Source organism: Sorex araneus, chromosome 4, assembly GCF_027595985.1.
Source record: "Sorex araneus isolate mSorAra2 chromosome 4, mSorAra2.pri, whole genome shotgun sequence".
NCBI lineage: Eukaryota > Metazoa > Chordata > Mammalia > Eulipotyphla > Soricidae > Sorex > Sorex araneus.
Window position 1 is genome coordinate 37701744 of NC_073305.1, and position 26424 is coordinate 37728167.

At 49.8% G+C, this 26424-nt stretch overlaps 1 protein-coding gene across 3 annotated transcripts; it reads left to right on the plus strand.

Annotated features, from left to right (window-relative positions):
• The first annotated feature begins 5972 nt into the window (after positions 1–5972).
• On the plus strand, positions 5973–24949 carry SLC25A38 (solute carrier family 25 member 38). 3 transcript variants are annotated; one of them, XM_055135567.1, is made up of 7 exons: positions 5979–6498; positions 16228–16349; positions 17371–17455; positions 18076–18255; positions 18520–18688; positions 22676–22842; positions 24358–24949. In XM_055135567.1, the coding sequence occupies exons 1-7, from the start codon at positions 6313–6315 to the stop codon at positions 24478–24480; spliced, it is 1032 nt and encodes a 343-aa protein (XP_054991542.1). In that variant the 5' UTR covers positions 5979–6312; the 3' UTR covers positions 24481–24949. The 3 variants fall into 3 exon arrangements, with proteins under 3 accessions (XP_054991543.1, XP_054991542.1, XP_012789532.1); XM_012934078.2 differs by having other exon boundaries at positions 5979–6381; XM_055135568.1 differs by lacking the exon at positions 22676–22842 and having other exon boundaries at positions 5973–6381.
• Positions 24950–26424: the final 1475 nt, after the last annotated feature.

The following is a 26424-nucleotide window of genomic DNA, read 5'->3' on the forward strand; positions in this document are numbered from 1 at the left end:
TTTTTAAAAAAAATTTTAAAAGCTGCATGCATGGCAGCCTAGAGAGATAGTATAGGGGGTAAGGTGCTTGCTTTGCACATGACCAACCCAAGTTTAATCCTGAGCATATGGTACCCTAAGCCCACCAAGAGTGACCCCTGAGTGCAGAACCAGGAGTAAGGTTTGAGCCCAGCTGCCAGGTGTGACCCCTCAAAAAAAAACAAAACACAGCACAGGATGGAGAGAGTGCTATCAGTGGATCATATGCATGTAGGCCTGTTTCCCCCACCCCCACCACCAGCTCCCTGGATTGAGTTATAGGCATGCAATAACTCAACACCAATCCCTACACCAGTGTCAACTTCCCTCCACCAGTGTTTCCAGATTCCCTCCTCATCCCAACCCCCACTTGACAGGCACATTACAAAGTTTCGGTGCTTGCAGCTTAGATTTCATGTTTTCAGTTCTGTTGGCTATATGACCTATACCCCTCACTCATATCATTTGTATAACTGGAGCCCTGGTGCCTGTTCACCCATTACTTCTTGTTCTCTTCTCCCCCTCTTGTTTTCTTTCCTTCTCTGTCTGTCTCCTCTCTATTATTTTTTCTTCTTCTTTTTATTTTTTTTAAAGAGTCACACCTGGCAATGCTCAGGGGTTACTCCTGGCTCTGCACTCCGGAATTACTCCTGATAGTGCTCTAGGGACCATATAGGATGCCGGGGATTGAACCCAGGTCACCCGCATGCAAGGCAAGCACCCTCCCTTCTGTACTATCATTTCAGCCCAATCTCTCTAAACACTGGGGTCAAGGGTAACCTAGGCATTCTCCTTTTACATTTCCCCATCCAGTAGTCGACATTCCATAGATAAATGAGATCATTCTGTGTCTGTCTTTCTTCTGGCTTATTTTACTCAACATGGTATCTTCCGCTTCCAACCGTGTTGCAGCAAATTGCACGATTTCACTGTTCCTTGCCACTGCATAGTATTTCAGTGTGCTTATATACCACATCTTTATAATTTATTCATCTGTCATTGGGCATCTAGGTTGATTCCATATATTAGCTATTGTAAGCAGCAATGAATAATGGTATGCATATGTCCTTTTGAGAGAGAGTCTTTTATGTCCTGGAGATAGAAGCCCAGAGTGGAATTGCTGGGTCACATGGCAGTTCAATTCTAAGTTTATTGAGAACTCTCAATACTGTTTCCCACCATGGTTGTAACAACAAGTCTCACAATTGAGATGTTACTGGTGCCTGCTCGAGCAAATCGATGAGCAACAGGATGACAATGATACAGTGATACAGTGATATTTCAATAAAGGAAAATTTGTGATCATTGTTCTATCTCACTCTGGGGTCTTTAAATCCTTGTCTGACATTTAACTAGCTATTTGTTGCTAGCTGACCCTTATGTTATTATTTTTTTTTAACATAGGAGTACTGCTATTTATTCAGCCACTGATTAAGCTGACTGAAGCAGGCATGAACTCCATATTACTTTTTTTAATTTTTAAATTTTATTTTCACAAAGTTGTTCACAGTAATTATTTACATTCAACATTTCAAAACCAATCCCACCACCATTATGCCTTCCCACCACCATGTTTTCAAATTTTACCACAACCATCCAAGCCTGTCCCATTGGCAGATGCTAAATACTTTATTTTGTATTGCTTGTTATGAATAGTATGAGATGTCATGTGGCCATGAAAGTGGCCACGCACTCCTGAAATTCTAAATTTTTAAAAAATATCTAGGGTCCGAGGCATCTCTGCAGTGTGCTGCTCTCTTCTGAGATTCGTTTGTGAGTCTCTGAATCACGGCCGTTAATGTGCTTAAATGGCCTGATTTTGATCTCTTTTGAGTTTTATTTGTGGGTCTCTGAAGCAAGGCCAATAAATGAGCTTGTATAGCTGAGCCAGAGGTGGTTAGTGGGCGGGACTCCCACATGCCTAACTTTTGGCCATTTAATTTCCTGGGAAACTTGGTCCCAAGTTGTTGAAGTCTGGCCAGAGGTACAGCAGCAATTTTGGGGTATCAGGAAGCCTGGAAACACCATCACTCTGCCCCCACTGGTACAGGTTTTTGTTTGTTGAGGTTAGCTGGCTTCTGTGTGACTTTCTCATCGAAAGTGGTGTGCTTGCTCCTGTTGGATTGTCAGTATTGTGGATTTTCTAGATGTCATGTGGCTGCATATGGATCAGTGAGGTCCAGAACTTCAGGCTCTCTAGAACTGGACCTTGAGTTGACAAGGTGGTGGCTGTGGGAAGTGGACATGGCTGTTGAGCTTCTGGAAGTATAGGGGCATGGGGGACCCCCAGTCTAAGAAGACCCCAGAGTTCTCAGCCTGAAAAAATAGTGTGTACCTGGAATTTTTCACAGTTTCGGTGTCTCTGAAGAGTTTCTTTATGATGAAGTGGGGTTGGGTGGTTGGTGCAGCAGCAACTATGGGTTGTGGGTGTGGCTGCCAAAGCTTCAACAGGATGGGGACTTGACCTGGGCCCTCCCCAGGACACCCCAGAGTTTTCAGACAGGAGACCAGTATATCCATCAATTGTAGTCACTTGGTTTACATACACCCCCGTAGGTGATTTAATTTTGAGTCTGGAGAGCCAGGCCAGTGAGTCAAAATGGCAGTGGCTAGGGGAAGTGGGCATAGCTGCCAACTTTTCATAATCTCACAGATTCTTCTCTATCTTCTCCTTTTCTTAGGATCCCACCCTTCTCTAGGTATGGCAAGGAGGGGCGGGGGTGTCTCAATTTCTCCTCTCCAAATAATTCAGGGTTCATTTTTGTTGTTTTGTTTAGGGGTCACACCTCAGTGATTCTCAGGGGTTACTACTGACTCTGCACTCAGGAATTTCTTCTGACAGTGCTGGGGAGGACTCTATGGGATGCTGGGGATCGAACCTGGGTCAGTTGTGTGCAAGGCCCTACCTGCTGTATTGTCACTCTGGCCCCAAGAGATCAGAATTTGTATTTCAAAGGTATGTGGTCTTTATGCCTTTGGGCTACTTCAGGACTAGGCAATCTCTTCTTAAGTTTTATTATTTTATAGGAGTACATTGGACTGGAGTGATAGCGCAGCGGGTAGAGTGTTTACCTTGCACACAGCCGACCTGGGTTCGATTCTTATGTCCCTCTCGGAGAGCCCGGCAAGCTACCAAGAGTATCTTGCCTGCATGACGGAGCCTGGCAAGCTACCCGTGGTGTATTTGATATGCCAAAAACAGTAATAACAAGTCTCACAATGGAGACGTTACTGGTGCCCACTTGGGCAAATTGATGAACAACAGGAGGACAGCGCTATGGTGCTACAGTGCTATAGGAGTACATTGGACTGGAGCGATAGTGTAGCGGGTAGAGTGTTTGCCTTGCACGTGGCCAACCCGGGTTCGATTCCTCCATCCTTCTTGGAGAGCCCTGCAAGCTACCCGAGAGTATCCCGCCTGCACAGCAGACCCTGGCAAGTTACCCGTGGTATATTTGATATGCCAAAATCAGTAACAACAAGTCTCACAATGGAGATGTTACTGGTGCCTGCTCGAGCACATCGATGAACAACGGAACGTCAGTGCTACAGTGCTACAGGAATACGTTACCACAGGTTAGAGCGACCACACAGTGGATACGGCACTTGTCTTGCCCTTGGCTGACCAGAGTTCAATACCCATCATCCCGTATGATCCTCTGAGCCCACCAAGAGTGATCACTGGAGTACAGAGCCAGGAATAATCCCTGACCACCATGGAGTGTAGTGCAGAGACAAAATAATAATAAGTAAAAAATTGGAACTAATATAATGTAACAGGTCAATTTATCTTAATTAAAAAAATACTACTACCTTTATAAAAAGTAAAAGAAAAAAAAGGAAAGAAAAAAATGAAAAAAGACTGGCTCCAAAATCACTTGTATCACTTGTTATCCCATTGCTCATTGATTTGCTCAAGCAAGTGCCAGTAAGGTCTCCATTCATCCCTGTTGCATGCTAGTGTAGCCCAACGGTGTCTGCTCACTCCAGGAACTCGAAGAGCATCAAACCATTGATTCAGGGACCTGACGAAGAAGCCCGACCATCTCGTAGGTTGGCAGCCAGGCATTCTTTTGACATCCAGGGGAATCCAGTCGGTAACAGCTCTAGTCCAGCAGTCATCTCCAAATCGATTTTCGATAAATAAATAAGTAAACCCCACCAACCCCAACCCCAACCCCACCCCAGATCTGTTTGCAATGCTAAGTTAAATTGTCAGTTTCTTTCCTAACCTAGATTCCCTACGTGCAGAATGTATGGCCTAGAACCCTAAGTGACCCTCTGAGCCCACCAGCACAGTCCCTGGGCTCAGAGCCAGGAGAAAGCCCTGAGCATAGCTAGGTGTGGCCCCAAAGCAAAAATAAAACAAAAAAAACTAGAATGGATTGTAGAGAATATAGAAAGTTTATAACCAGGGCCACTGAAGGTGAAGTGTCAGGATCCCCGTAGTAAAAGCTTTTCTAACACCCACAAAGACGGAAATAAACAAGTTAGGTAAACAAGAGTCCAGAGCAGAGACAAACCTTAAGCAGAACAGGTTAACCTTCTTAACCCTCTAGATTAGTGCTGTCCAATAGAAATGTAATGCAAACCCCACAGTGTAATTTTAAATGTTCTGTAGTACATTAAAAATAAACAGGTCAGGGGCCGGAGTGATAGCACAGCGGGTAGGGCGTTTGCCTTGCACTCAGCCGACCCGGGTTCGATCCCCGGCATCCCATATGGTCCTCCAAGCACTGCCAGGAGTAATTCCTGAGTGCAAAGCCAGGAGTAACCCCTGAGCATCGCTGGGTGTGACCCAAAAAGCAAAAAAAAAATAAAAAATAAAAAAATAATAAATAAATAAACAGGTCAGTTGAACTCAGATTGAAGTCAGTTGGGCTCACATCAATCCCCAGCACCCCACACGGTTTCATGAACACAGAGACAGAGGTAAGCCCTGAGCACAGCTGGGTACGACCCCCAATTTTTATTTATTTATTTATTTATTTATTTATTTATTTATTTTATTAGTGAATCACCATGAGTTACAGTTACAAATTTATGAGCTTTCATATTTTGTTTACATCCCTCTACCAGTGCCTCGTCCCCTCTACCAGTGGTCCCAGTATCCCTCCCACCCTCCCACCCCATCCCACCTCTGTGACAGCGCATTCCTTTTTTTTTTTTTTGCTTTTTGGGTCACACCCAGCGATGCTCAGGGTTACTCCTGGCTTTGCACTCAGGAATTACTCCTGGCAGTGCTTGGGGGACCATATGGGATGCTGGGGATCGAACCCGGGTCGGCCGCGTGCAAGGCAAACGGCCTACCCGCTGTGCTATCACTCCGTCCCCCAGGGCATTCCCTTTTGCTCTCTCTCTTTTTGGGTGCTGTGGTTTGCAACAGAGGCACTGCATCGGCCCCCAAATTTTTGAAAGATACAGATCAAACTAATTTCATATCACCGAACTCAACACATGCAAAAATATCATTTTAACAATAGTAGAAATGGTTAATAAAATATTTTAAGTATGAACAATCCGGTGTGTGGATAACTGACGGCACATGTCAATTCCTATACTAAATTTCAGCTCTTAAAGGGACCTGTGGTTCTAGTAAAGTGGAGTTACACCGAGAAATATTCACACTGCTTCCCTTTCTGATACAGATTAACTAAACTAGACTTCTGTCCTTCCGTGATACTAGTCACAGTTCCAGTGCTCAATGGCCGTCGTCACCTATTAACTTAGTGCTTTGAGCACAGCAAATGTGGGCTGTAAGTACTTGAGTCCAAACTTTGCACCTGAGCACAAAATTCTGGGGCGCACGCTCCAGAAAGAAGCCCGGCCGAGGTCGAAAAGGCGCGGCTCCTGCAGTTCTGTACGTTTGCACGCGGTGGCGCTAAAGAGCCCACCCCGCCCTTGCCGTCACGTGACGAGGGCCCAACCCCGGAAGCTCAATCCCCGCCTCCTATCTAGTTCCTCCGACGTTCTCCACCCCGGATACGGCCCCCGGCAGCTCGGGGCTTCAGGCTGCTCCCCGGCAGGATGGGCTGCAGGGATGAGGCGCCGCGGCGTGCACGGAGCGAGTGAAGGGCCGCGAGTCGTCGTCCCCGGGTGCGGGAACGTCCAGCTCGGCGGGGCCCCGCACGGGCGGTGGACACGTAGCCCCAGGTCCGCAGCGGGCGCGGACGGCGGAGAGCCCTGCCCGGGAGCGCGTGGCGAGTCTCCAGCCCCCCAAGTAGCCTGCAGCTCCAAGGTCGCCCCCTGACACCACACCCCTCCCCGACTCGTGCACTGGCGGGCTCCTCTCCAATGATTCAGAAGGCGCACCCGGCACTGCTGCAGCCGCAAGATGTTGGGGACCACGTGGAAACGCTCGTGGTAAACTGCGGGGAAGGGGAAGCCCCAGAACCTCCGGCTGGGACAGGGGACTTCGAGACAAGTCCAGGGGTTGCCCTCGGGGGAAACTTGCCCGCATCCTGGACCCGTGCGGAACCGGTTAGTGACGTGGCGAGAGGAAAGAAATTTGGCTAAATACTTCGAAGGGGGCGGGACAGGGAGGAGAGCAGTTGCCACTTAACCTTTGGGCCGGCCAAGTATGTTAGTAACTGGATATTCCTGGGGACGGAATTACTGGGGGCCCAGGGGGTAAGAGGGGGGCGGACGTGGGAGGGTCCTAGGGATTGTGCCCGCGCCGCCTAGAGCCAGGTGACAGAGCGCTCCCGGACGTTGTTTTGAGCTAGAAGTCTGAAGTGGCCAGTGGCGGGGACACATCTAGACAGGTATTTGGGCCGTCTCCAAGCTTGCGATGCCGTCGGTGCTCCCGCGTGTTGGGACCGCGACATGCCCGGCAGCTCCGGGAAGCTGCTAGCATCCCTGCGGCTCGGCGCCGGGCGCGGCCGCCGGAGACACGCCCCCGCATCGTGATTGGCTGCCGTGGCCGGGCCGCCGCGCCGCCATTGGCGGGAGCGGAGGCGGGGCTGGGCAGGTGTGTCCCGGGGAGGAGGATCTGGCGCAGACAGCTGGGGGTGGGTGGAGGCCGCTGCGCAGCCTGGCATTGGGCTGCGAAGGCCGGGACGGTGGCCACTTTCACCCCACACACCCCGAAGGTCATAGTTCGGGCCACCCGCGGCAGGTGACAGGGTGCGAAGCAAACTTTATTTCTGTAAATCCTTACCCAGGGAATGGAGAGATGGTTTATCGGGCTGGAGCACAAGCTTTGCATGCAGGAGCCCCGGGGTTTGATTCCCAGCACCACTTGGTCTTCATTGCTTTATCTGTAGGAATGTCCCCAGGGAGGAAGGTCCTGCAGAGAGGGGAGGAAGGGACCTGAGTGTGACCTGGCATTTGACTGGGAGGACCAGGAATCAATAGCCAGTTCTCTCTAAGGTCATAGTTGGGTGACCCTCAGGGAGTGGCAGGGTGTGAAAGTAAGCTAAGTAAATCTCTTTGAAAAACCGGAAGTTGAGGAAGTTGAGATGTCTCTCTGCCTCCCTCTCCCCCCTCCCCCGTGGTCTCTCAAAACAAGCAAAATCACCGGGTGTAAGTTGCAGTTTTACTTTTACATCTTTGTTTACTTGGTTGGTTGGGGGTTTTGTAGGGAACACCTCCTGAGGTGACCTGCAGTGCCTGGGAATAGAACCAGATCTCCCACCGCAAAGCATCCAACTCGGCACATTGAGTTCTATTTCTCCTGCCCCACACATACATCCTTGAAGAATACACTTAACCTCTTTCTCAATCTGGCTATACCTCTCTGTCTTCAAGATCTAAACTGTGTTTAAGTTGTTTTGTTTTGAGGAGAGTAGGTGTTACTGTGAAGCCAATTTTTCCAACTATTTAAGTGCTGTATTTGCCACTGTGCCTGAATTGTTATTTGGCTGTCTCTGCCCGCTCTGTATTAAGAGAAAATTGGACTTTGGGGATTTGCCGCAGATTGCTTAGCACTATTTAGGGGGGAAAAAATCACATTGATCTTGGAGCGGAGACAGAACAGGGATTAAGGTATACTTGTATGCTTCCAGACCCCCTTAGGTCCCCAGCATCACATGTGGTCCCCTGAGCACGACTAGGAGTAGTCCTGAGCACTGCTGGGTGTGACCCAATTCCCCCTACTCTCTCTCAAAATTATATTAGAGTTATGTCATTTAAGAATGTTCCTTGAGGGGCTGGAGCAATAGTACAGTGGGTAGAGCGTTTGCCTTGCACGCGGCCGACCCGGGTTCGATTCCCAGTATCCTATATGGTCCTCTGAGCACCGCCAGGGGTGATTCCTGAGTGCAGAACCAGGAATAACCCCTGTGCATTGCCAGCTGTGACCCATAAAGCAAAAAAAAAAAAAAAAGTTTCTTGAAAACTGAAATTCTTTAAGACTGTTTACAATAAAACTACAGTGTCTTCTTATTTGTTTGTTTTTATTGATTCTGGAGATCTTAGAAGTTGGACTTCTCATTTCCCTTTTATTATTATGATTTTGGTGCCAGTACCCAAATATGCAAGGCAAGTGCTCTCTGCCACTGAGCTGCATCCTTGACCCATAATCTTCCTTTTTAAGGAAATTCTATAGTTTGCCACTGGGAGGCAGCTCTGCCTTTATAAGCTTTTTACTTTTTCTGCACCTTGAAGCAGTTATGCGGCCTCACTTTAGTGGTGTTTCTCGTTTTTTTTGTTTTGTTTTGTTTTTTGTCACAGCCAGTGATGCTCAAAGCTTAGGGCTGCCTCTGCACTCAGGAATCACTGCTGGTGATGCTGGGAGACCATAGGGTTGCTGGATCAAACCCGGGTCGGCTGCAGCAAAGAAAATGCCCCAACCGCTGTGCTATTGCTCTGCCCCTTAGTGGGCTTTGCAGGTTGCAATTCCCTTTACCATAAATAAAAGCTTCATTTTCACCTGCATATAGACTTCTGGCTCTATATGAAATATAGTGTTTAACCCTGTTAGATAACTCATTCTTTTTGTCGTCCTTGTTGTTCTATTTTTGCTTGGTGGGCACCGGTGGTGGTACTCAGGACTTACTCCAGGCTCTGCACTCAGGGATCACTTCTGGAAGTGCTCAGGGACCACATGGAGCATCAGGGATTGAACCCAAATTGACGATATGTAAGGCAAGCGCCTCACCTGCTGCACTAGTTCCAACCCATCATTTTGTTTCTTTGTTTGGGGGTCACATCCAGCAGTGCTCAGGGGTTACTCCCTTATATGCACTCAGGAATTTCTTCTGGTGCTCAGGGGGATCGATCCTGTGGGATGCTGGAGATTGAACCTGGGTCGGCCTTACCCGATGTACTCTCTCTCCACCCCATCTCCCCTTTCCCCACCCTTAACTTCCATTCGTGGCTGAAGAGCTACTACAGAGGTTAAGGCACTTGACCAGAATCAGGAGTAGCCACTGATTACAAATGGGTTATGAAGACTAAACCCCCAAACAAGTTAATAGATTTGTATTTCTATTTTAAGTATTCAGAAGGATTTTTATCTCTTTTTTAAAGAAATATGCTAATGATTTTATATTTATTCCCATTTAGTTTTCATTTCATTTACCTTGAAGATTCACCAGTCAGTCTTCCCTTGTTAACTTTACTCACCATGCCAGGAAACATTGGATTCTTTTATCTTTTAAATTTAGACCCTCTTCACCTCTGGACCAACCCAGCCCCAGTCTCTTTCCCTCTGGTAACCCATTGATTTATTTTGTTTTTCTCCTGATCCGTGATCTCAAAATGCTTTGCATTTTGCTGCAGATGGTAAAATTTTATCTTTTTTATTGCTAAACAGTATTCCAGAGAGAGAGAGAGAGAGAGAGAGAGAGAGAGAGAGAGAGGTGGGGAGTCCACATCTCAACCCAGTCAACCCAATGAGAACTTGGATGTTTTCCATTGTTTATCTATTATAGATAATGTGGCAATCAGCTCTGGTGCTATTGCTCCCCTGGGCAAAGCTGGAGACAGCCTTGTTGTAAGAGACCCTTTTATACTTAAAGGAAAATCTCCGTCCATACTGATGTCTGCCTCAGCCGTGTCAGTCTGTCTCAGACTCTCCTGACAAGCCCCACCTTCGCAAGAGTGTGGCATGACCTGTCATGACACGTCAGGTCTGGATTCCTGCTGGAAGCCCTGGGCTGCAGGCACCCTGCTGCCGCCTCAGGATGACGTGACCAAGTCATCCTGAGCCTGCAGTCTGGAGCCCTGTGAAAAGCTGAGAGCCAGAAACTCGGACACCTTCGGGCCACTCTGCCCCGGGAGCGAAGGAGGCAGGGTGCAGGGATGAATTAGACACAGGCGTGTGGAGGAGCGGGGAGTGGAGGGAAGGAGCCTCAGGATTCATTAGAGAAAGGCCTCTCAAGCTAGTGGTTTGGACTTTATTTTAAGGAAAAGAGAACACTTAGAGGAACTTTCTTTTTTCTCTCTTTTTTTTTTTTAGTCTGTTAATTTGAATTTAAAAGACACTATTAAAGGACCGGCCAGAGCTCACTGCTAGAATGTGTGCTTTGGGTGCAGGAGTTCTGGATCACCGAATAGCTCCTCCCCCCACCCCCCACCCAGTACCCATCTGAGAGTGGCTGGGGATCACTGCAGGGTAGTGTGACTCCCGAGACCAAAAGATGAAAACGACTTTTTTTCAGTTACGTTTAATTTCATGTTGCTCTTACTTTTTTTTTTTTTTTTTTTTTACTGCTGTTTTAAAAATTTTAGAATTTACTTGGGTGGGGATGGTAGGGACCACACCCTGCAGTGCGGTGGCTCAGGTGTCGGGTGGAGCATTCCCCAGGAGAGAATGATAAGGAAAACATGTGAGAAAAATCGATTACACCTGAACATTGTAGAATGTGTAGCCTGTTAGGAAATGGGTTTCTTGGATTTACTTTTTGTTTCTTTGTTTCGTTTTGTTTTGTTTTTTTTTTTTTTTTGGGGGGGTCACATCTGGCTGTGCTCAGGGCTTGCTTCTGACTTTGGGCTCAGGGATTACTCCGGGCCAGCTTGGGACCAAACAAGATGCCCGGGACCTAACCCAGGTCGGGTATGTGCCAGGCAAGCTCTTTATCCACTTGGATTACCTCTCTAGTCTCACTTTTACTGGCTTCTTCTTTAAACTTGTACTGCAATGTCTGTTCCTGTATCCCCTGCTTGACTTAACTCTTTGATACCCCAAGCCCCTGTGGGCCCCATCGCCCCACAGTTCCCATAGCTACTGCTGTTAATACTAACCTAAGGGCTTGTCGTTTGCCTGTCCTTGATTGAGACAGCTAACTCCTTGCCACCTTTAACCCCTTACTTGCTGTCCCCGCCAACACCCCTAGAGGCCTGTAGGTCTTTATGTCAGAAAGTCACTGACACAGAATTCCAGAGTAATCTCCTTACCTGCACCCCCCATCCCAAACCCCCCAATAAAAACGCCCTCTGAACCTTCTGGCGCTCAGTTGTTCATTCAAGAAGATTTTCTTCTTTAAGGAAATAAGGGAGATGGCCCAGCTTCAGTTAGGAAATGTCACCCGAGGGCCCTGTGGGCGTGTAGCTATGGGGTGAGGTTGCAAGTGTTGAGAGATCTCCAGAGGCCGTGGGAGAGCTGGGAGGAGCCCGTCAAGAACTGCTTCCCGAAGGCCAAGGAAGAGCGTTTCTAGATGAGCCAGGGATGGACCGAGTGTGGATTACTGCTGAGGGTCTGCGAAGTAGCCTGGGTATTCAGTGGTACTATGCCTTGCATGGGTGAGGTCCTGGGTTCGATCCCCAACGCTGCAAAAAAGGGTAGAGTGTGGGGTGGGGGGCACAGACAAGTAGAGATGTGGTGAAGACGTTTGAAGCCACTGGGCTCTGGATTCATCTGTGAACAGTGCCCAGCTCTCAAAAGTGTCCTGTCCTGAGAGTTGGAGGAGGTACAAGGGGCTGCCTTGCCTGGGGGCCCTCCTGGAGGGTGGGTAGGCTCCCTGGACACCCACGAAGGCCACTGGGATGACTGGCTGGGGGCAGATTCTGGGAAGATGTGTGTGTGTCTGTCTGTCTGTGTCTGTCCGTCTGTCCGCCCGCCCTGGGTCTCCTCTTGCGAGTGAGAGCCGCCTGTGGGCCCCTGGAGATGGGGTGGAGGCAGGGCATGGGGCCGGAGAGGTGGGCGTTGCCGGCGTGTTGTGTGTATGCTGAGCCGTGATGCGGTCGCCCTGGGAGGTACAGGCAGAGGAGATAAGGGAGAACCGAAACGTCTGTGGGTGGCCGGAGAGGGAGCCCAGAGGAACCGAGAGGAGCGGCAGGCAGCGTCTCAGATGCTCCAGCGGCACCGTGAGAAAGCCACAGAAGGGAGAGGGGCCGCGGGCGGCGCCGGGGTGAGCTGCGGGCAGTTTCACTCCGGGGCGCTAGACTAAGGAGAGAGGTCGGGGCCCTGCAGTCAGTGAACACCTGTCAGCGAAGAGGCTGGGCACTTCCCCTGGGGGAAAGGGCCTTGGGCGCTTGGCCCTGGCCTGTCCTTGTGTGCGTGTCTTGCTGGGTTGTGATTGCTTTGTCACTTGTACAGTCTTGTGTGCTTCACAAGCTTTTTGAATGGTTGTGAACGCTGGACTTCATTATCTGAACCCCTGTGGTCTTTCTCTCCAGTATTGTTTCGGGGTTTCTCCCAGCTGAGGGGACCAGGCGATGCCAGTGGGGCTACGCAGGGCCGGGCCTTCTGCACACGCGCGCTCAGCCCCAGGGACCTTCCCAGTAGTCTTCAAAGTAATTCTGGTGGTAACTGGAGGCTTGCTCCTCTGGTGGAATTTGGAGCTATCTCTCTTCTCCATCAAAGAGATCGCAACAACTTATTTCCAGTAGGTGAGGTGACAACTTCATATTCATCCAAATGGGGTTGTACGAAAATAGCATACCATTTATTTATGGTAAGAGTGTAGGGGCCAGGGGCTGGAGCGATAGCACAGTGGGTAGGGTGTTTGCCTTGCACGCGGCCAACCCGGGTTCGATTCCCAGCATCCCATATGGTCCCCTGAGCACCCCCAGGGGTGATTCCTGAGTGCAGAGCCAGAAGTAACCCCTGTGCATTGCCGGGTGTGACCCAAAAAGCAAAAGAAAAAAAAGAGTGTAGGGCCCAGAAAGATAGTACAGCAGGCATTTGTCTTGCATGTAGCTGCCCCAGGCTTGATCCCCAGTACCCCACATGGTCCCCCGAGCCTACCAGGGACGATTCCTGACCAGGAGTAATGCCTGAGTACTGCTCAGTGTGACCTCAAAACCAAAAAAACTAAACACTAAAAATAAGAGCGCAAATGCCATTTAATGGATGGGGAGAAATTTGTTTTTGGTTTTGGGGGGCCACACCCAGCAGTGCCCAGGAGTCACTCTTGGCAGTGCTCAGGGGAACCATATACAGTGCCAGGCTCTGACCAGGGCCAGCTGTAAACAAGGCAAGTGCCTTGATTGTGGTACTCTTTTGGTGTTGGGTTCTTTTATGTTTGTTTCTTAAATGGGATTTTCAAATATCTTCAATAAAGAAGAGAGCTTTACTTTGTGGGGGGGAGGGGGTGGAGTTATTAAAAAGTTTTAAGTGGAGCTGGAGCGATAGCACAGCAGGTAGGGCGTTTGCCTTGCACAAGGCTGGCAGGGTTCGATTCCCAGCATCCCATATGGTCCTCCAAGCATCACCAGGGGTAATTCCTGAGTGCATGAGCCAGGAATAACCCCTGTGCATCGCCAGGTGTGACCCAAAAAGCAAAAGAAAAAAAAAAAAGTTTTAAGTGCCTTATCCCAGTCATTTGTGCTTCCTGGCTGGATTCTGGAGCTTGCTGTGAGGTTTCCCAGGCGTGCTTGGGAGCAGCGGGGGTACATTTTGCCTCTGAGAATCCTGCTTTTCTGGGTAGTACCCCAAGATAACCCAGTAGTGTGGCTGTGTCTGGCTTAACGGAGACCCAGCAAACCAGCAGTGGGCACTGGTTTGTGACACTTCTGTCTGCGGCCTGCTGAGGTCCCCGGGGAGATGCATGACTATAAGATGGGATTAAGTTAAGATAATCTGTGGACTTGACAGGAAGTGGCAGTGTTTTCTTGACAACTGTTCGCACAGCACATACACTTTCACTTCCTTTGCCTTGAAGCTGTCGCTGTCTGCTGTCTATAGCAACTGCGCCTGGGCTCTGGGAAACCCACACTTCCTCCTTAAAGCTCTGTTCTTGTCTCTCTTGAAGACTGGAGATCCCAGGGCAATGACTTTTATCGTCAGGGACTGCAGGGAGTGTGGTTGGTGGCCTGATTCATGATGGAAACAGATGTGTTGCTCTGTTAAGACAGGAAAGGTTGGGGAGGGGCCGGAGTGATAATAGAGTGGGTTGGGCGCTTGCCTTGCTTTTTTCTTTTCTTTCTTTTAATTGAATCACTGTGAGTATAGAGCATTACAAAGCTGTTGATTCTCTATGCTGGGAATAGAACCCAGGTCAGCCTCTGCAAGGCAGACGCCCTACCCACTGTGCTATCACTCCAGCTCCACTAACTCCTCTAACCTGTAATACAGTCACACAGTATTCCAACACCCAACCCTCAGCCAATGTAATTTCCCAGCACCAATGTCCTCAGTTTCCCTCCCATCCCCCCCAACTGCCCCCAAGCCAGTCTGCTCCTCTCCTCTCCTCTCCTCTCCTCTCCTCTCCTCTCCTCTCCTCTCCTCTCCTCTCCTCTCCTCTCCTCTCCTCTCCTCTCCTCTCCTCTCCTCTCCTCTCCTCTCCTCTCCTCTCCTCTCCTCTCCTCTCCCCACCTCTCCTCTCCTCGCCCCTCCTCTCCCCTCCTCTCCTCTCCTCTCCCCTCCCCTCCCCTCCCCTCCCCTCCCCTCCCCTCCCCTCCCCTTTCATCCCTTTCCTCTCTCCCCTCCTTCCCCTCCCCTCCCCTCCCTTTCCCTTCCCTTCCCTTCTCCTCCCCTCCCCTCCCCCTCTTCTCTCTCTCTCTCTCTGTCTTCCCCTTCCCCCGCCCCTCTCTCTCTCGGGCATGATTTGCCATACAGGTGCTGAAAGGTTATCATGTATATCCCTTGACCTACTTTCAACACTCAATTCTTGTCCAGAGTGGTCATTTCCAACTATTATCATCATACTGGACCTTCTTCTAACTTATCTACCCTCAGGCCCCCCCACACTTATGGTAATTTCCAACCACTGACCAGTTTAGCGCTCTTTCTTTGTAAGCAGCCAGCCTGGGTTCAGTCCCCAGTATCCCATGTCCCCTGAGCACTGCCAGGAGTGACTTCTGAGCATAGAGCCAGGAATAACCCTTGAGTACCACCAGGTATGGACCTCCCAAAGAGAGAGAGGGAAGCCAGGGAGATTGCTCAAAGGGCAGATGAGCATGCTTCCTGCAAGAGTTCCAGGTTCCTTCCCAGGGCCATACAACAGAACAAATAACAGAATCCCAAGACTGGTGAGCTACGCCTTTCTGTGTACTATTTTCTCAGCAACATTCTTTTTTTTTTTTAATTTTTATTATATCACCATGTGGAAAGATACACAGTTTTCAGGTTTATGTCTCAGTTATACAATATTCAAACACCATCCCTTCACCAGTGCCCATATTCCACCACCAGAATCCCCAGTATACCGCCCGCCCCCCACCCCCCACTGTATAACTGATGAATTTCACTTCATTTTCTCTTCACCTTGATTATGTTCCATATTGCAAAACAAAACTCACTGTTGTTGGAGTTTCCCCCCAAGAAAGACAGCCTAACTAAGGAAGCATTTGATAGTTGGTTTTCCATTAAAAAATTGTATGTTTTCAGTTTTTAGAAAAGGTCTTGTGGCCGCTAGCGCGGTTCAGATGTGTTCCAGTCCCGCAACCCGGAGCCGTGTTAGTTGCTGCTCAGTGTCGCCAGGGCTCCATTTGGAGGAGGCGTCCCAGCTGTACCTCCTCCGTCTGGATCCCTGGTGTTGTTGGCCCGGGTTCTGGTCCGGAGCATTTCTCCGGCCGCGTTGCTCACCAGACGGCCTGGCCTCTTCTCTGTTCAATGTGGCAAAATGGCACCGAGGGTGGGAGGGCGGGACTTGTGGCGGCCGGGGCCATTTGGAGTTTGGGCTGGCTCAGCAACATTCTGACCGTGTTCATTCCTGGCTAACAACCCCTTTCCCTCCTCTGACCTGCTACTGAAATCTGGGGGGCCACCAGGTACATTTCTCGAGATCCTTACTGGGGGAACGACCCACCCCCAGTTTGCGGAGAGAGAGGTGAGACACAGTTCCTGCAAAGCTGCTCACGCTGTGTCCGCTTGTCCTGCAGCTGCATCCGGTGATCAAAGCTTTCCTCTGTGGCTCCATCAGTGGCACGTGCTCGACGCTCCTCTTCCAACCTCTGGATCTCCTCAAAACACGCCTGCAGACCGCACAGCCCCCGGCCGATGGGTAAGGCCCGCTGCCCCTTCAGCCCCCCATTTCACCACGTGAAGCCCACCAAGCCCTGGGGGTGCTCATGGAGCAGCAAAGGGCATGTGGGCCCAGCCATGTTCTGTGAATGTTTTCCCTGCTAGGCATGGCTTGTTAATTAGGTGGGGCACCTCCTGGGACCTGTCTCGGGGCACTGGCATTTTATTGTCTTTGCCTAATAAGTGTTCTTACTGGTGTCTGATATAGCAGGGAGTGTATGTGTGTGGGGGGGGAGGGGGGGTGTATGTGTGCGTGTACGTCTGTGTGTGTCTGTGTGTGTGTGTGTCTATGTATGTGTCTGTGTATGTACCTGTGTTTGGGGAGCAAGGGTGTTCTGGAATAAGAAGTATTGAGTGGCAGCCACAGAGATAGCAGAGAGGGTAAGGTGCTTGCTTTGCCTGCAGCTGATCTGAATTTGATCCCTGGGCACCCCATATGGTCCCCCAGGCACCTCCAGGAGTGATCCCTGAGCACTGAACCACGGGTCGACCCTGAGCACCATCACTGGGTGTGTTCCTCCCCTACACACACACACACACACACACACACACACACACTGGCACTGTAGCACTGTTGTCTCATTGTTAATCGATTTGCTCAAGCGGGCACCAGTACAGTTTTCATTGTGAGACTTGTTGTTACTGTTTTTGGCATATTGAATCCACCACAGTAGCTTGCCAGGCTCTGCCGTGTGGGCGGGGTACTCTCGGTAGCTTGCCGGACCAAAAAACAATACAAAGAAAAGTATTGAGTGCCCTTTTTGAGCCCCAGTGCTGGGCTTCGCACTGTGGGGAGTGTGCGGATGTGTGGAGCAGCGGGTTGCGGAGGGACAGAGGACAGAGAGACTCACGCGTGTTAACTCACGAGCACCCAGGCACAGAGTTTCTCCAGGATGCGTGTGGAGGAAAGAGCCCGTGGGGAGAGGTCTCGGGGGCGCCCTGGCCCCGAGGACACTCTTAGTGACCTTTGTCTTCCCTGCCTCTGTGTTATCTGCCCTCAGATCCAGACGTGTTGGCATGTTGGCTCTGCTCTTGAAGGTGGTTCGCACGGAGAGTCTCTGGGGCCTTTGGAGGGGGATGTCGCCTGTAAGTCGCCTGTGGGGTCTGTCAGCACCTGTCACTTCTCATCTACCTCCTGTGGCCCCTGTGGATGCGCGTGAGGGGGCTGGAGAGAGAGTTACTCGGCTTAAGGCACTTGCTTGCAGGAGACCAATCCCAGTTCTTTCGTTTATTAGTTTGGGGGGGCCACGTTGGGTGGCGCTCAGGGAATTACTCCTGCCTCTGTGTGGCTCTGAGCTCAGGGGTCACTCCTGGCACTGCTGGAGGGCACCAAATGTAGTGCCAGGGATCCAACGGGGGTCAGTTTGCAAGTGAGACCCTCTGAGAACAGAGCCAGGAGTAAGCCCTGAAGAGCGCTGGGTATGGCCCAAACATCACTCGTTACCCCCACCCCCAAATAAATGCAGAAATGAAAATACCCTCCAACTCCGTCGGAGACAGAACTAAGGCCTGGTCTGTGTGGAGTCCCAGAGTTCCCAGAGGGCCGCAGCTGCTCCCGCTGCGGCTGGTCCCTTCCTGGACCCCCTCCCCTGCCTGCCTTCTCCACTCGTGAAGTTGGATCCACAGTCGCCTACAAACCTGGGTCTTCTCCCGGGACGCCCAGCGTCAGGTCTGTGATGTCGCGGTCCTCTGCCGCTCTCTTGCAGTCCATCGTGAGGTGTGTGCCCGGCGTGGGCATCTACTTCGGCACCCTCTACTCTTCCAAGCAGTACCTCCTCCGCGGCCACCCCCCCACTGCCCTGGAGTCGGTCATGCTGGGGATGGGCTCTCGCTCCGTCGCGGGGATCTGCATGTCGCCCATCACAGTGATCAAAACACGGTACGAGGTGAGTTGGCCGCGTTAGGCCCTGCCCTGGAGGTCGGGGGAGGCGGGGCGGGGGACCAAGGCCACGGGGCCCTGGAGCCACGTGGCTGCTGATGTGAGCTCCCCGGGGAGCTGGGCGTGGAGGTGCTGTGGTCAGAGCCTTGCGGGATGGCAGGCCCAGAGGCCAGGCACCCCGGTGCACGGGCCACCTTCCCTGAGGAGGTCTCCGTTCCTCGGACACGGGGCCTCCACCCACGCCCTCGCTGGTTCTGTGCTTCCTTGGCAGAGCGGGAGATATGGCTACGGGAGCATCTACGCGGCCCTGAGGAGCATCTATCGCACCGAGGGCCACCGGGGCCTTTTCAGCGGCCTCACGGCCACACTCCTCCGTGACGCTCCCTTTTCTGGAATCTACCTGATGTTTTACAACCAGACCAAAAACATTGTGCCCCACGGTATGGTAAAGGAAGAGATGTGAGAGAGAGAGAAAGACTGTGTGTGTGTGTGTGTGTGTGTGAGAGAGAGAGAGAGAGAGAGAGAGAGAGACAGAGACAGAGACAGAGACAGAGACAGAGAGACAGAGAGAGTGGGAGGTGTGGGGGTGGTAGAGTTCTCTGGATCTCTGGAGTCATCCCCTCCTCACCTCTCTCTGTGGGCGAGACCCCTGGTTCTGGGCAGTGTCCCATTCTGAGTGGTTTTCGGAACTGAGCCCTATCCGTGTTGTTGCCGGCACGGGGCTGGGGCCTGGGTGCCGTAGTGTTAGTGTGAGCTGCTGGTGGTGTGTGGTGGAATCAGCCTGCTAATTCAGAGAACTGCCAGCGAGCTTCTTGGGCTGGGGCGGGGTGGACTTAAGGCTGCCCCTGCTAAGTTCCGCAGTAATACTTCACTAAGTGTTCTGCTCTGTGAACTGCCGGCCTCCTAAACCAGAAGCCGTGGGGTAAGCCTGGGCGCCTGTTGCTTCCTGGTGTACTTGACACTGTTCTCAACAGACAGGTTTGGGAAACATGGACGGGTCGGCATCTGGAAGGAAAGCCTTCCTCGCTGTGCTCTCTGGTATGGTGATTTTGAACCCTTGGTTTGGGTGGTGAGAAAGTGCAGAGCCGATGGGCAGTAAAGACCCCCCAAAGCAGAGCCAGCATGGACAGACATGTTCCCTGTGGAACGAAGCTGTGTTCAATTAGGAGTCAGTGGTACTTGAAGCACGGACTGCACCTCCACATCCATCCTTTGTCTGGGAACACCCAGATGCCTTCAGCATGGCAGAGGTTGTAGTTTGGGAACTCCGGGAGATCAGGGGCTTCTCCCCAAGCCCCGGGAGGGGTGATACTACCTCTTCTTACCTAAATATTATTGCAGAAACTTAAGGCAAGAAAAGAACTTGGTTCCCACGAATTGTTTACTGCATACTATATAAATCAGTGAGCTTTGCAATAAAGTTGCTGTATGCTTCTTACAGTCCTCCCTAAAAAGAAAGAAAAAGAAAAAGAAAATAACTTGGATAGGTACTTCTAGGACGTCTCAATTTGTCTTTGACATTTCTTTCCGATTTGGTTTCAGAAATCACATGAACTTGGGGTTTGTGGCTTAGTAAAGTGCATACCTTGCAGTACGATGTCCTGCATTCTATCCCTGGCTCTGTATCACATTAGAACAACAAAAAGATGCAAGAATAATACAGATAACTCCAGGGCTGTATGTAATTTCCCCCCAAACCATTTCAGAGTAAGATGGGACAATCATTTTTATTTGCTTTTTGTTTGGGGGCCACATTTGGTGATGCTCAGGGATTACTCCTGGCTCTGTGCTCAGGAATTACTCCTGGTGGTGTTCAAGGGACCATCTAGGATGCTGGGGCCCAAACCCAGGTTGGCGCATACAAAGCATCTTAGCCACTGAACTATATCATTCCATTCCGGCCCCCTAGAGGGGTGAGATAGTTTTTTAAAAATTAATTGCAAGGGTCCGACTTTAGGGGGAAGAAACTCCAAATAATAATAGTGAGTTTTTTTGTTGTTGAAATATTGAATGTAATCAAAGTAAAGTGAAAGTAAAGTGAAATTTATCAGTTACACAGGCGGGGTGGGGGGCTGGGGAGGTTGGGGGGTGGAGGGGAGGTATACTGTGATTCTTGGTGGTGGAATATGTGCTCTGGTGAAGGGATGGGTGTTCGAGCATTGTATAACTAGGACTTAAACCTGAAAGCTTTGTAACTTTCTACATGGTGATTCAATAAAAGAATAAATTAAAAAAAATTAATTGCAGGGACCAGAACCATAATACTGTGGGTGGGCCGCTTGCCTTGCACATGACCAACCCTGGTTTGATTCCGGGCACTACCTGTGGTCCCCAGGTGTGGTCTGAGGAGTGATCCCTCGGTGCAGGCAGAACCAGGAGGAAGTCCTGAGCACCACTGCATGTGGCCCCAAAACTTGAAAGATTAAAAAAAAAAAAATCAGTTGCAAAGATGCTGCCCATTTTCCTGACATGATTTCCCTAAAGACAGGGATCTCCTTATTTTACCAGCGTATCAGACTAGAAAACTTCACATGGATGCAAATCTTTGATCTATATTCATAGTTTCCCCATTGTACCAATAATGTACTTCTGGTTTTGTGCTTGGGGGGGTGAGCGGTGTGACCACACCCAGCCCTGTGACCACCCAGAGGAATGGGCCCTGGGTTAGCCCCAGGCAGGCAGTTGGTTTAACCCCTGAGTTGCCAGTCTGGCTGGCCTGCAATATTGTACTTTGTCATCATTTTTATCTTCGAGAGTATGGGCCAGTTGCATTACCTTGGAACGGGCTATTCTGACATTTCCTTTTGATTAGACTCAATTGTGCAGTTTTTGCCCAAGGATCATGGCTGTGGTAGTTTCCCCGATCCCTTTTTATTTTATTTTATTTTATTTTTGGATCACACCTGGTGATGCACAGGGGTTACTCGGGGCTCTGTGCTCAGAAATTACTACTGGCGGTGCTTAGGGGACCATATGGGATGCTGGGAATCGAACCCGGGTCAGCCACGTGCAAGGCAAACAACGCCCTACCCGCTGTGCTATCGCTCCAGCCCCCCCCCATCCCTTTTTAGCAAGAAGCTCAGGACATTGATTTGAACCATTGTGGTAGAGTTCAACCATTTTTTTGAAAAATTATTTGGATAAGGTAGTGTTTTCACTGAAAACAGTTATTTTTCCTTTGATAATTTATAAATACATCTGCGGGAAGATTGTGTATGTGTGTGTGTGTGTGTGTGTCTGTGTGGGTGGTCCCAGGGATCAAACCCAGGACCTGCAAAGGAGCAAAGCAAGTACTTCACCACCAAGCTACATCCCAGGCCAATATTTTAAATTAATATGAATTCATGCTGGAGCGATAGCACAGCGGTTGGGCATTCGCCTTTCACGCAGCTGACCTGAGTTTGATTCTTCCGCCCCTCTCGGAGAGCCCAGCAAGATACTGAGAATATGGAGCCCGCTCGGCAGAGCCTGGCAAGTTACCCGTGCATATTGGATATGCCAAAAACAGTAACAATAAGCCTCTCAATGAGAGATGTTACTGGTGCCCACTCGAACAATATGAATTCATATGCAACATCCTGTCCCTTTGATGCATGTGTTAGTGATTTTGAATCAGTTAGGTTATTCTTGCTCAGGCAAAGATAATAATTTAATGATGGTTGTACAGAAGTAAATTTCCAATTTCAGTATTCCACTCCTTTTTTTTTTTTTTTTTTCTTTTTGGGTCACACCTGGCAATGCACAGGGGTTACTCCTGGCTCTGCACTCAGGAATTACTCCTGGCAGTGCTCAGGGGACCGTATGGGATACTGGGAATAGAACCTGGGTCAGCCACGTGCAAGGCAAACGCCCTACCCGCTGTGCTATCGCTCCAGCCCCCTCCACTCCATTTATTAAGTTGCATCTTTCCTTTCAATTTTTAGTCAGTGCTCAGAGGTTACTCTTAGGACAGTGCTCAGAGGTCTCTTTTGCTAAGTGTGGTTGGTATACTTGAAGCCACTTAGGGCACCACGCAGTGCTGGGGATGGACAGAGACTCCTTCACACAAAGCACACACTTTTGCCCTTTTAATTATCTTTCTGTCCGGTGCTCAGTTTTTAATTCTTTTTTTTTTTTTTTTTTTTTTGTGGTTTGCAATATTGTTACTGAAAGATTATCAAGAATAGCCCTTACCTACTTTTAACCCTTAGATCTTGTCCAGGGAGATCATTCCCAGATATTACTTTTTAATTCTTTTTTGAGGAGGACAGTTGCTCACTTTATTTCCTGTCCCTCAGGCAGTGTATAGTGCCTTAATCTTGTTTGAATCCAAACCCTTCTGACACTGGGGGGAGAATTACTGGACAAGTTGGCACTGATATTTATCTGTGAATGGGAGATTTATTTATTTATAACGTTCAGTGAATGTTGCCTTTGTTTTCTTTCAGACCAGTTGGATACAACCCTTATTCCTGTTGTGAATTTCAGCTGCGGGATAGTTGCTGGTATTCTGGCCTCCCTGGTGACTCAGCCTGCAGATGTCATTAAAACGCATATGCAGCTCTCTCCAGGGAAATTTCGGTGGATCGGGCAGGCAGTGATGCTCATTTTCAAAGTAAGCAGGTTGAACAAACAGGTTTTCTTGTTTCTGGCTTTCTAAAGCAGAGGCTCTCATCTGTCTTTCACTTATTATTATTTGGGGATTTTGTTTGTTTATTTTATTTTTTTTCTTTTTGGGTCACACCCAGCGATGCACAGGGGTTACTCCTGGCTCTGCACCCAGGAATTACTCCTGGTGTGGCTCAGGGGACCATATGGGATGCTGGGAATCAAACCTGGGTTGACCGTGTGCAAGGCAAACACTCTACCTGCTGTGCTATCCTCCAGCCTCTGTTTGTTTAATTTTTGAGCCACACCCGGTGGTGCTTAGGGGTTACTCCTGGTTGTGCACTCAGATCACTCCTGGCAGGTTCAAGGAACCAGAGGGGATGCCAGGGATCTGACCCTGGGTTGGCTGCACACCAGGCAAGAGTCCTGCCCACTGCCCTATCTCTCTGGCCCCTCATTTACTATTTTTCATGTGTTGCCAAGGTTGAGAACCATTAATGAAAGCCTACAGTCTCTTGAGTTTTTTGTTTGTTTTGCGGGGAAGGGTCACGTCTTCGGACAAGCAAGGTGTTTGTTAAGCTTGCAAACTGTTAACAGGTGACGCAGGAGGCCCGAGCAATCTAATCAAGAGCCTAAGAGGAAGTGTAGGCAGAAAAATAGACATGCTTTATTTCTCAGTTTGCTCTAATGCAAATACACAGATGACATTATGAAAATAGAGAGTGTAGTCACTCACAAGGGCTGCTAAAATTCTGTTTAAAAATCTGAGGGCCAGGCCGGAGGCGCACAGGGCTGGTACACACACTGACACTTGATGCACGAGGCCCCAGGTTTAATCCCCGGCACTGCATAGTCCCTGTTGAATTTTAAGACAACTCAGACTTTTTTTTTTTTTCTTAATTTGGTTGGGTTGGTGGTTGGTGCATTGGGCCATACCTGCCTGTGTTTAGGGGTCACTCCTGACTCTTTGCTCAAGGGTCCCTCCTAGGGGCCATATGCAGTGCCAGAGATTGGAATCAGCCATGTGCTAGACAAATGTCTTCAACCATAGCCACCATTTTAAAGTGCATGGTCTCCTTGGACCCATTACTCATAGTTTTGGCATTTTAAAAATAAGTCTCTGGGGCCACTTGAGCACTGCCAGGAGTGATCCCTAAGTGCAGAGCCAGGAGTAAGCCCTGAGCACCGCTGGGTGTGGCCCCAAAAGAAAAGAAAAGAAAAGATGTCTGTGTGGCCAGAGAGATATAGTACAAGGGTTAAGGCACTTGCCTTGCATGCACCTAACCCTAGTCAATCCCTGCCACCGTATATGGTGCCCTGCAGACCTCCAGGAGTGATCCCTGAGTCATGTTGCCTTTGGTTCCCCAGAAAATAAAAATCAGAGCCTAAAAATTTAGGTGTTTAGGCTCACACCAGAGATGCTCTCTCTGGTTCTGGGTACAGAATCCCCCCGTCCCATCCCCCCACCCCGCTGCTTTGCTTCCAGAGCTGTGAACTTTCCTTTTTTCCCTTTTCCTCACAGGACTATGGGCTTCGTGGCTTCTTCCAGGGCGGTGTCCCCCGGGCCCTCCGCAGAACTCTGATGGCAGCCATGGCCTGGACAGTATACGAATCGATGATGGCCAAGATGGGCCTCAAGTCCTGAGCCAGAAGGGGGCCAGGCGAGGATGGAATCCTTAGCCCTGCTTGACGTCGCATCCCCGTGCAGGAGTAAGACAGAGCCCTGTCTGGAGAACCGGGCACTTAGGTGACCTTCAGTGACCCAGTTCAAGTAGCGAATAGATGGGTCTGAGTCAGGCCTTTGGAATCTCCCCAAGGCTCATGTAAACACGCAGCACGTTGGGGAGTTGGGAGTGCAGCAAGGCTGCCCGATGGGCATTTCCAGAGGGAGCACTGCCAGGCGACTCTGCCTACCGCCCCATGGCTTCCTGCCACCCCTTCTTGGGCCAGGAAATCTCGAACCCAAGGAAGCTGTAACAGAGACGCTTCCTTCCGGAGGGGCTGGAGCATCAGAGAGAGGAGTCGCTGTTACCAGGCCAAGTCTGGTGTTAGGGGGAGAAAGAAGCAAGGGTGTTATTTCATTGGCTCTTAATAAACTCCGACGATTTGGCAAACTTAGAGTGGTTTCTTAGCCTCTGAGTGTTCTGACATGTTGCTGCGGCTCACACAGGTAAGTCTGAAGCACTTTATATCATTGGAAACTGTATAGGACACCTCAGTAGTCCGGGAGCAGGGCTTGGAGCGGGGAAAGGGAGAGGTGTCGCCATAGTACAGCAGGTGGGGCACTTGACTGGCACACGGCCAACTTGGGTTCAATCCCCGGCACCTCATATGGCCTCCCCGAGCCTCACCAGGAGCGATTCTTGAGAGCAGAGCCAGAAGACCTAAGCGCCACTGGGTGTAACGCAAACAAACCCGAAAACCTAAGCAGTGTGCCCAACAGATGGCTCCAAGGGCGGAGCACAGACTCCGTATATCGAAGAGCTGTTCTGTTCCTGGCACTACATGGTCCCTGAGCACCCCCAGGAGTCACCCCGAGCACTGAGCTTGGAGTAGCTTCTGAGAGAGGCTGATGGTGACCACCCAAAAAAAGAGAGAAAGAAGACCTAAGAGTGTTATCACTGCTCTAAAATAGCAAATGTTGGTTGACTCTTAACCTACGTGGCTTCTAATTATCACCCCCCTAGATTTATCTCTTTTTTTTTTCCCCAAGAAGTGGGCTGTAGCAAGAACTTGGGGCCTCAGATATGCAAGGAAGGCACTCTACTGATGAGCCACATGCCCAGACCTAAAATATTTTTAGTTACCTTTGATTTTTCTTTGTTTCATTTTTGCTCTACACCGTGCTGTGCTCAGTACTTTTAACTACTGGCTCTGTGCTCAGGCATCACTCCTGTTGGGTTTAGAAGAGGCGTCTGTGGTTTGGAGCGATAGCACAGTGGGTAGGGCGTTTGCCTTGCATGCAGCCGACCCAGGTTTGATTCCCAGCATCCCATATGGTCCCCTGAGTACCACCAGGAGTAATTCCTGAGTGCAGAGTCAGGAGTAACCCCTGTGCAATGCTGGGTGTGACCCCCCCCAAAAAAAAAAACAAATAGAAGGGGCATCTGTGGTGCCAGGGGTCAAACCATGATCAGTTGAGTCCTAGGCGAGTGCCTTAACTGCTGTGCTAGCTCTCCAGCCCCCAGACAGCTTTGCTTTTTCATATCTTTATTAAGTGTTGTATCCATCAATACCAGTCAGAACTAGGACACATTCATTCTCCAATAAGATCTCTTTATTTTGTTTATTTTGGATGGTTTGGGTTTGGCCACACCCAGTAACACACTGGGCCATTCCCCCTCTCCATGCTGGGACATCACTCCTGGCAGTGCTCAAGAGACCGGGGGACTGATCCCAAGTGTTTCACATGCAAAGCATGTGCTCAACCTGTTGTGCTCTCTCTAGCCCCCCCTTTTTATTAAACTGAGACATATAATATTTCATATATCAGTATGATTTATGTGTATGTTGTGAAGCGATCACACTAAGTCTAGTTAACTCAGTCCTATTCCTATGTAGAGCTCACATGTTTTTTTTCCCCTATGAT

Excerpts from the sequence above, each read along its gene's own strand:
- SLC25A38 (XM_055135567.1), top strand. The coding sequence starts at position 6,313 with ATGATTCAGAAGGCGCACCCGGCACTGCTGCAGCCGCAAGATGTTGGG. Across the intron at positions 16,350-17,370 it reads GCACAGCCCCCGGCCGATGG|ATCCAGACGTGTTGGCATGT; the intron begins GTAAGGCCCGCT and ends ATCTGCCCTCAG. Across the intron at positions 22,843-24,357 it reads CAGTGATGCTCATTTTCAAA|GACTATGGGCTTCGTGGCTT; the intron begins GTAAGCAGGTTG and ends TTTTCCTCACAG.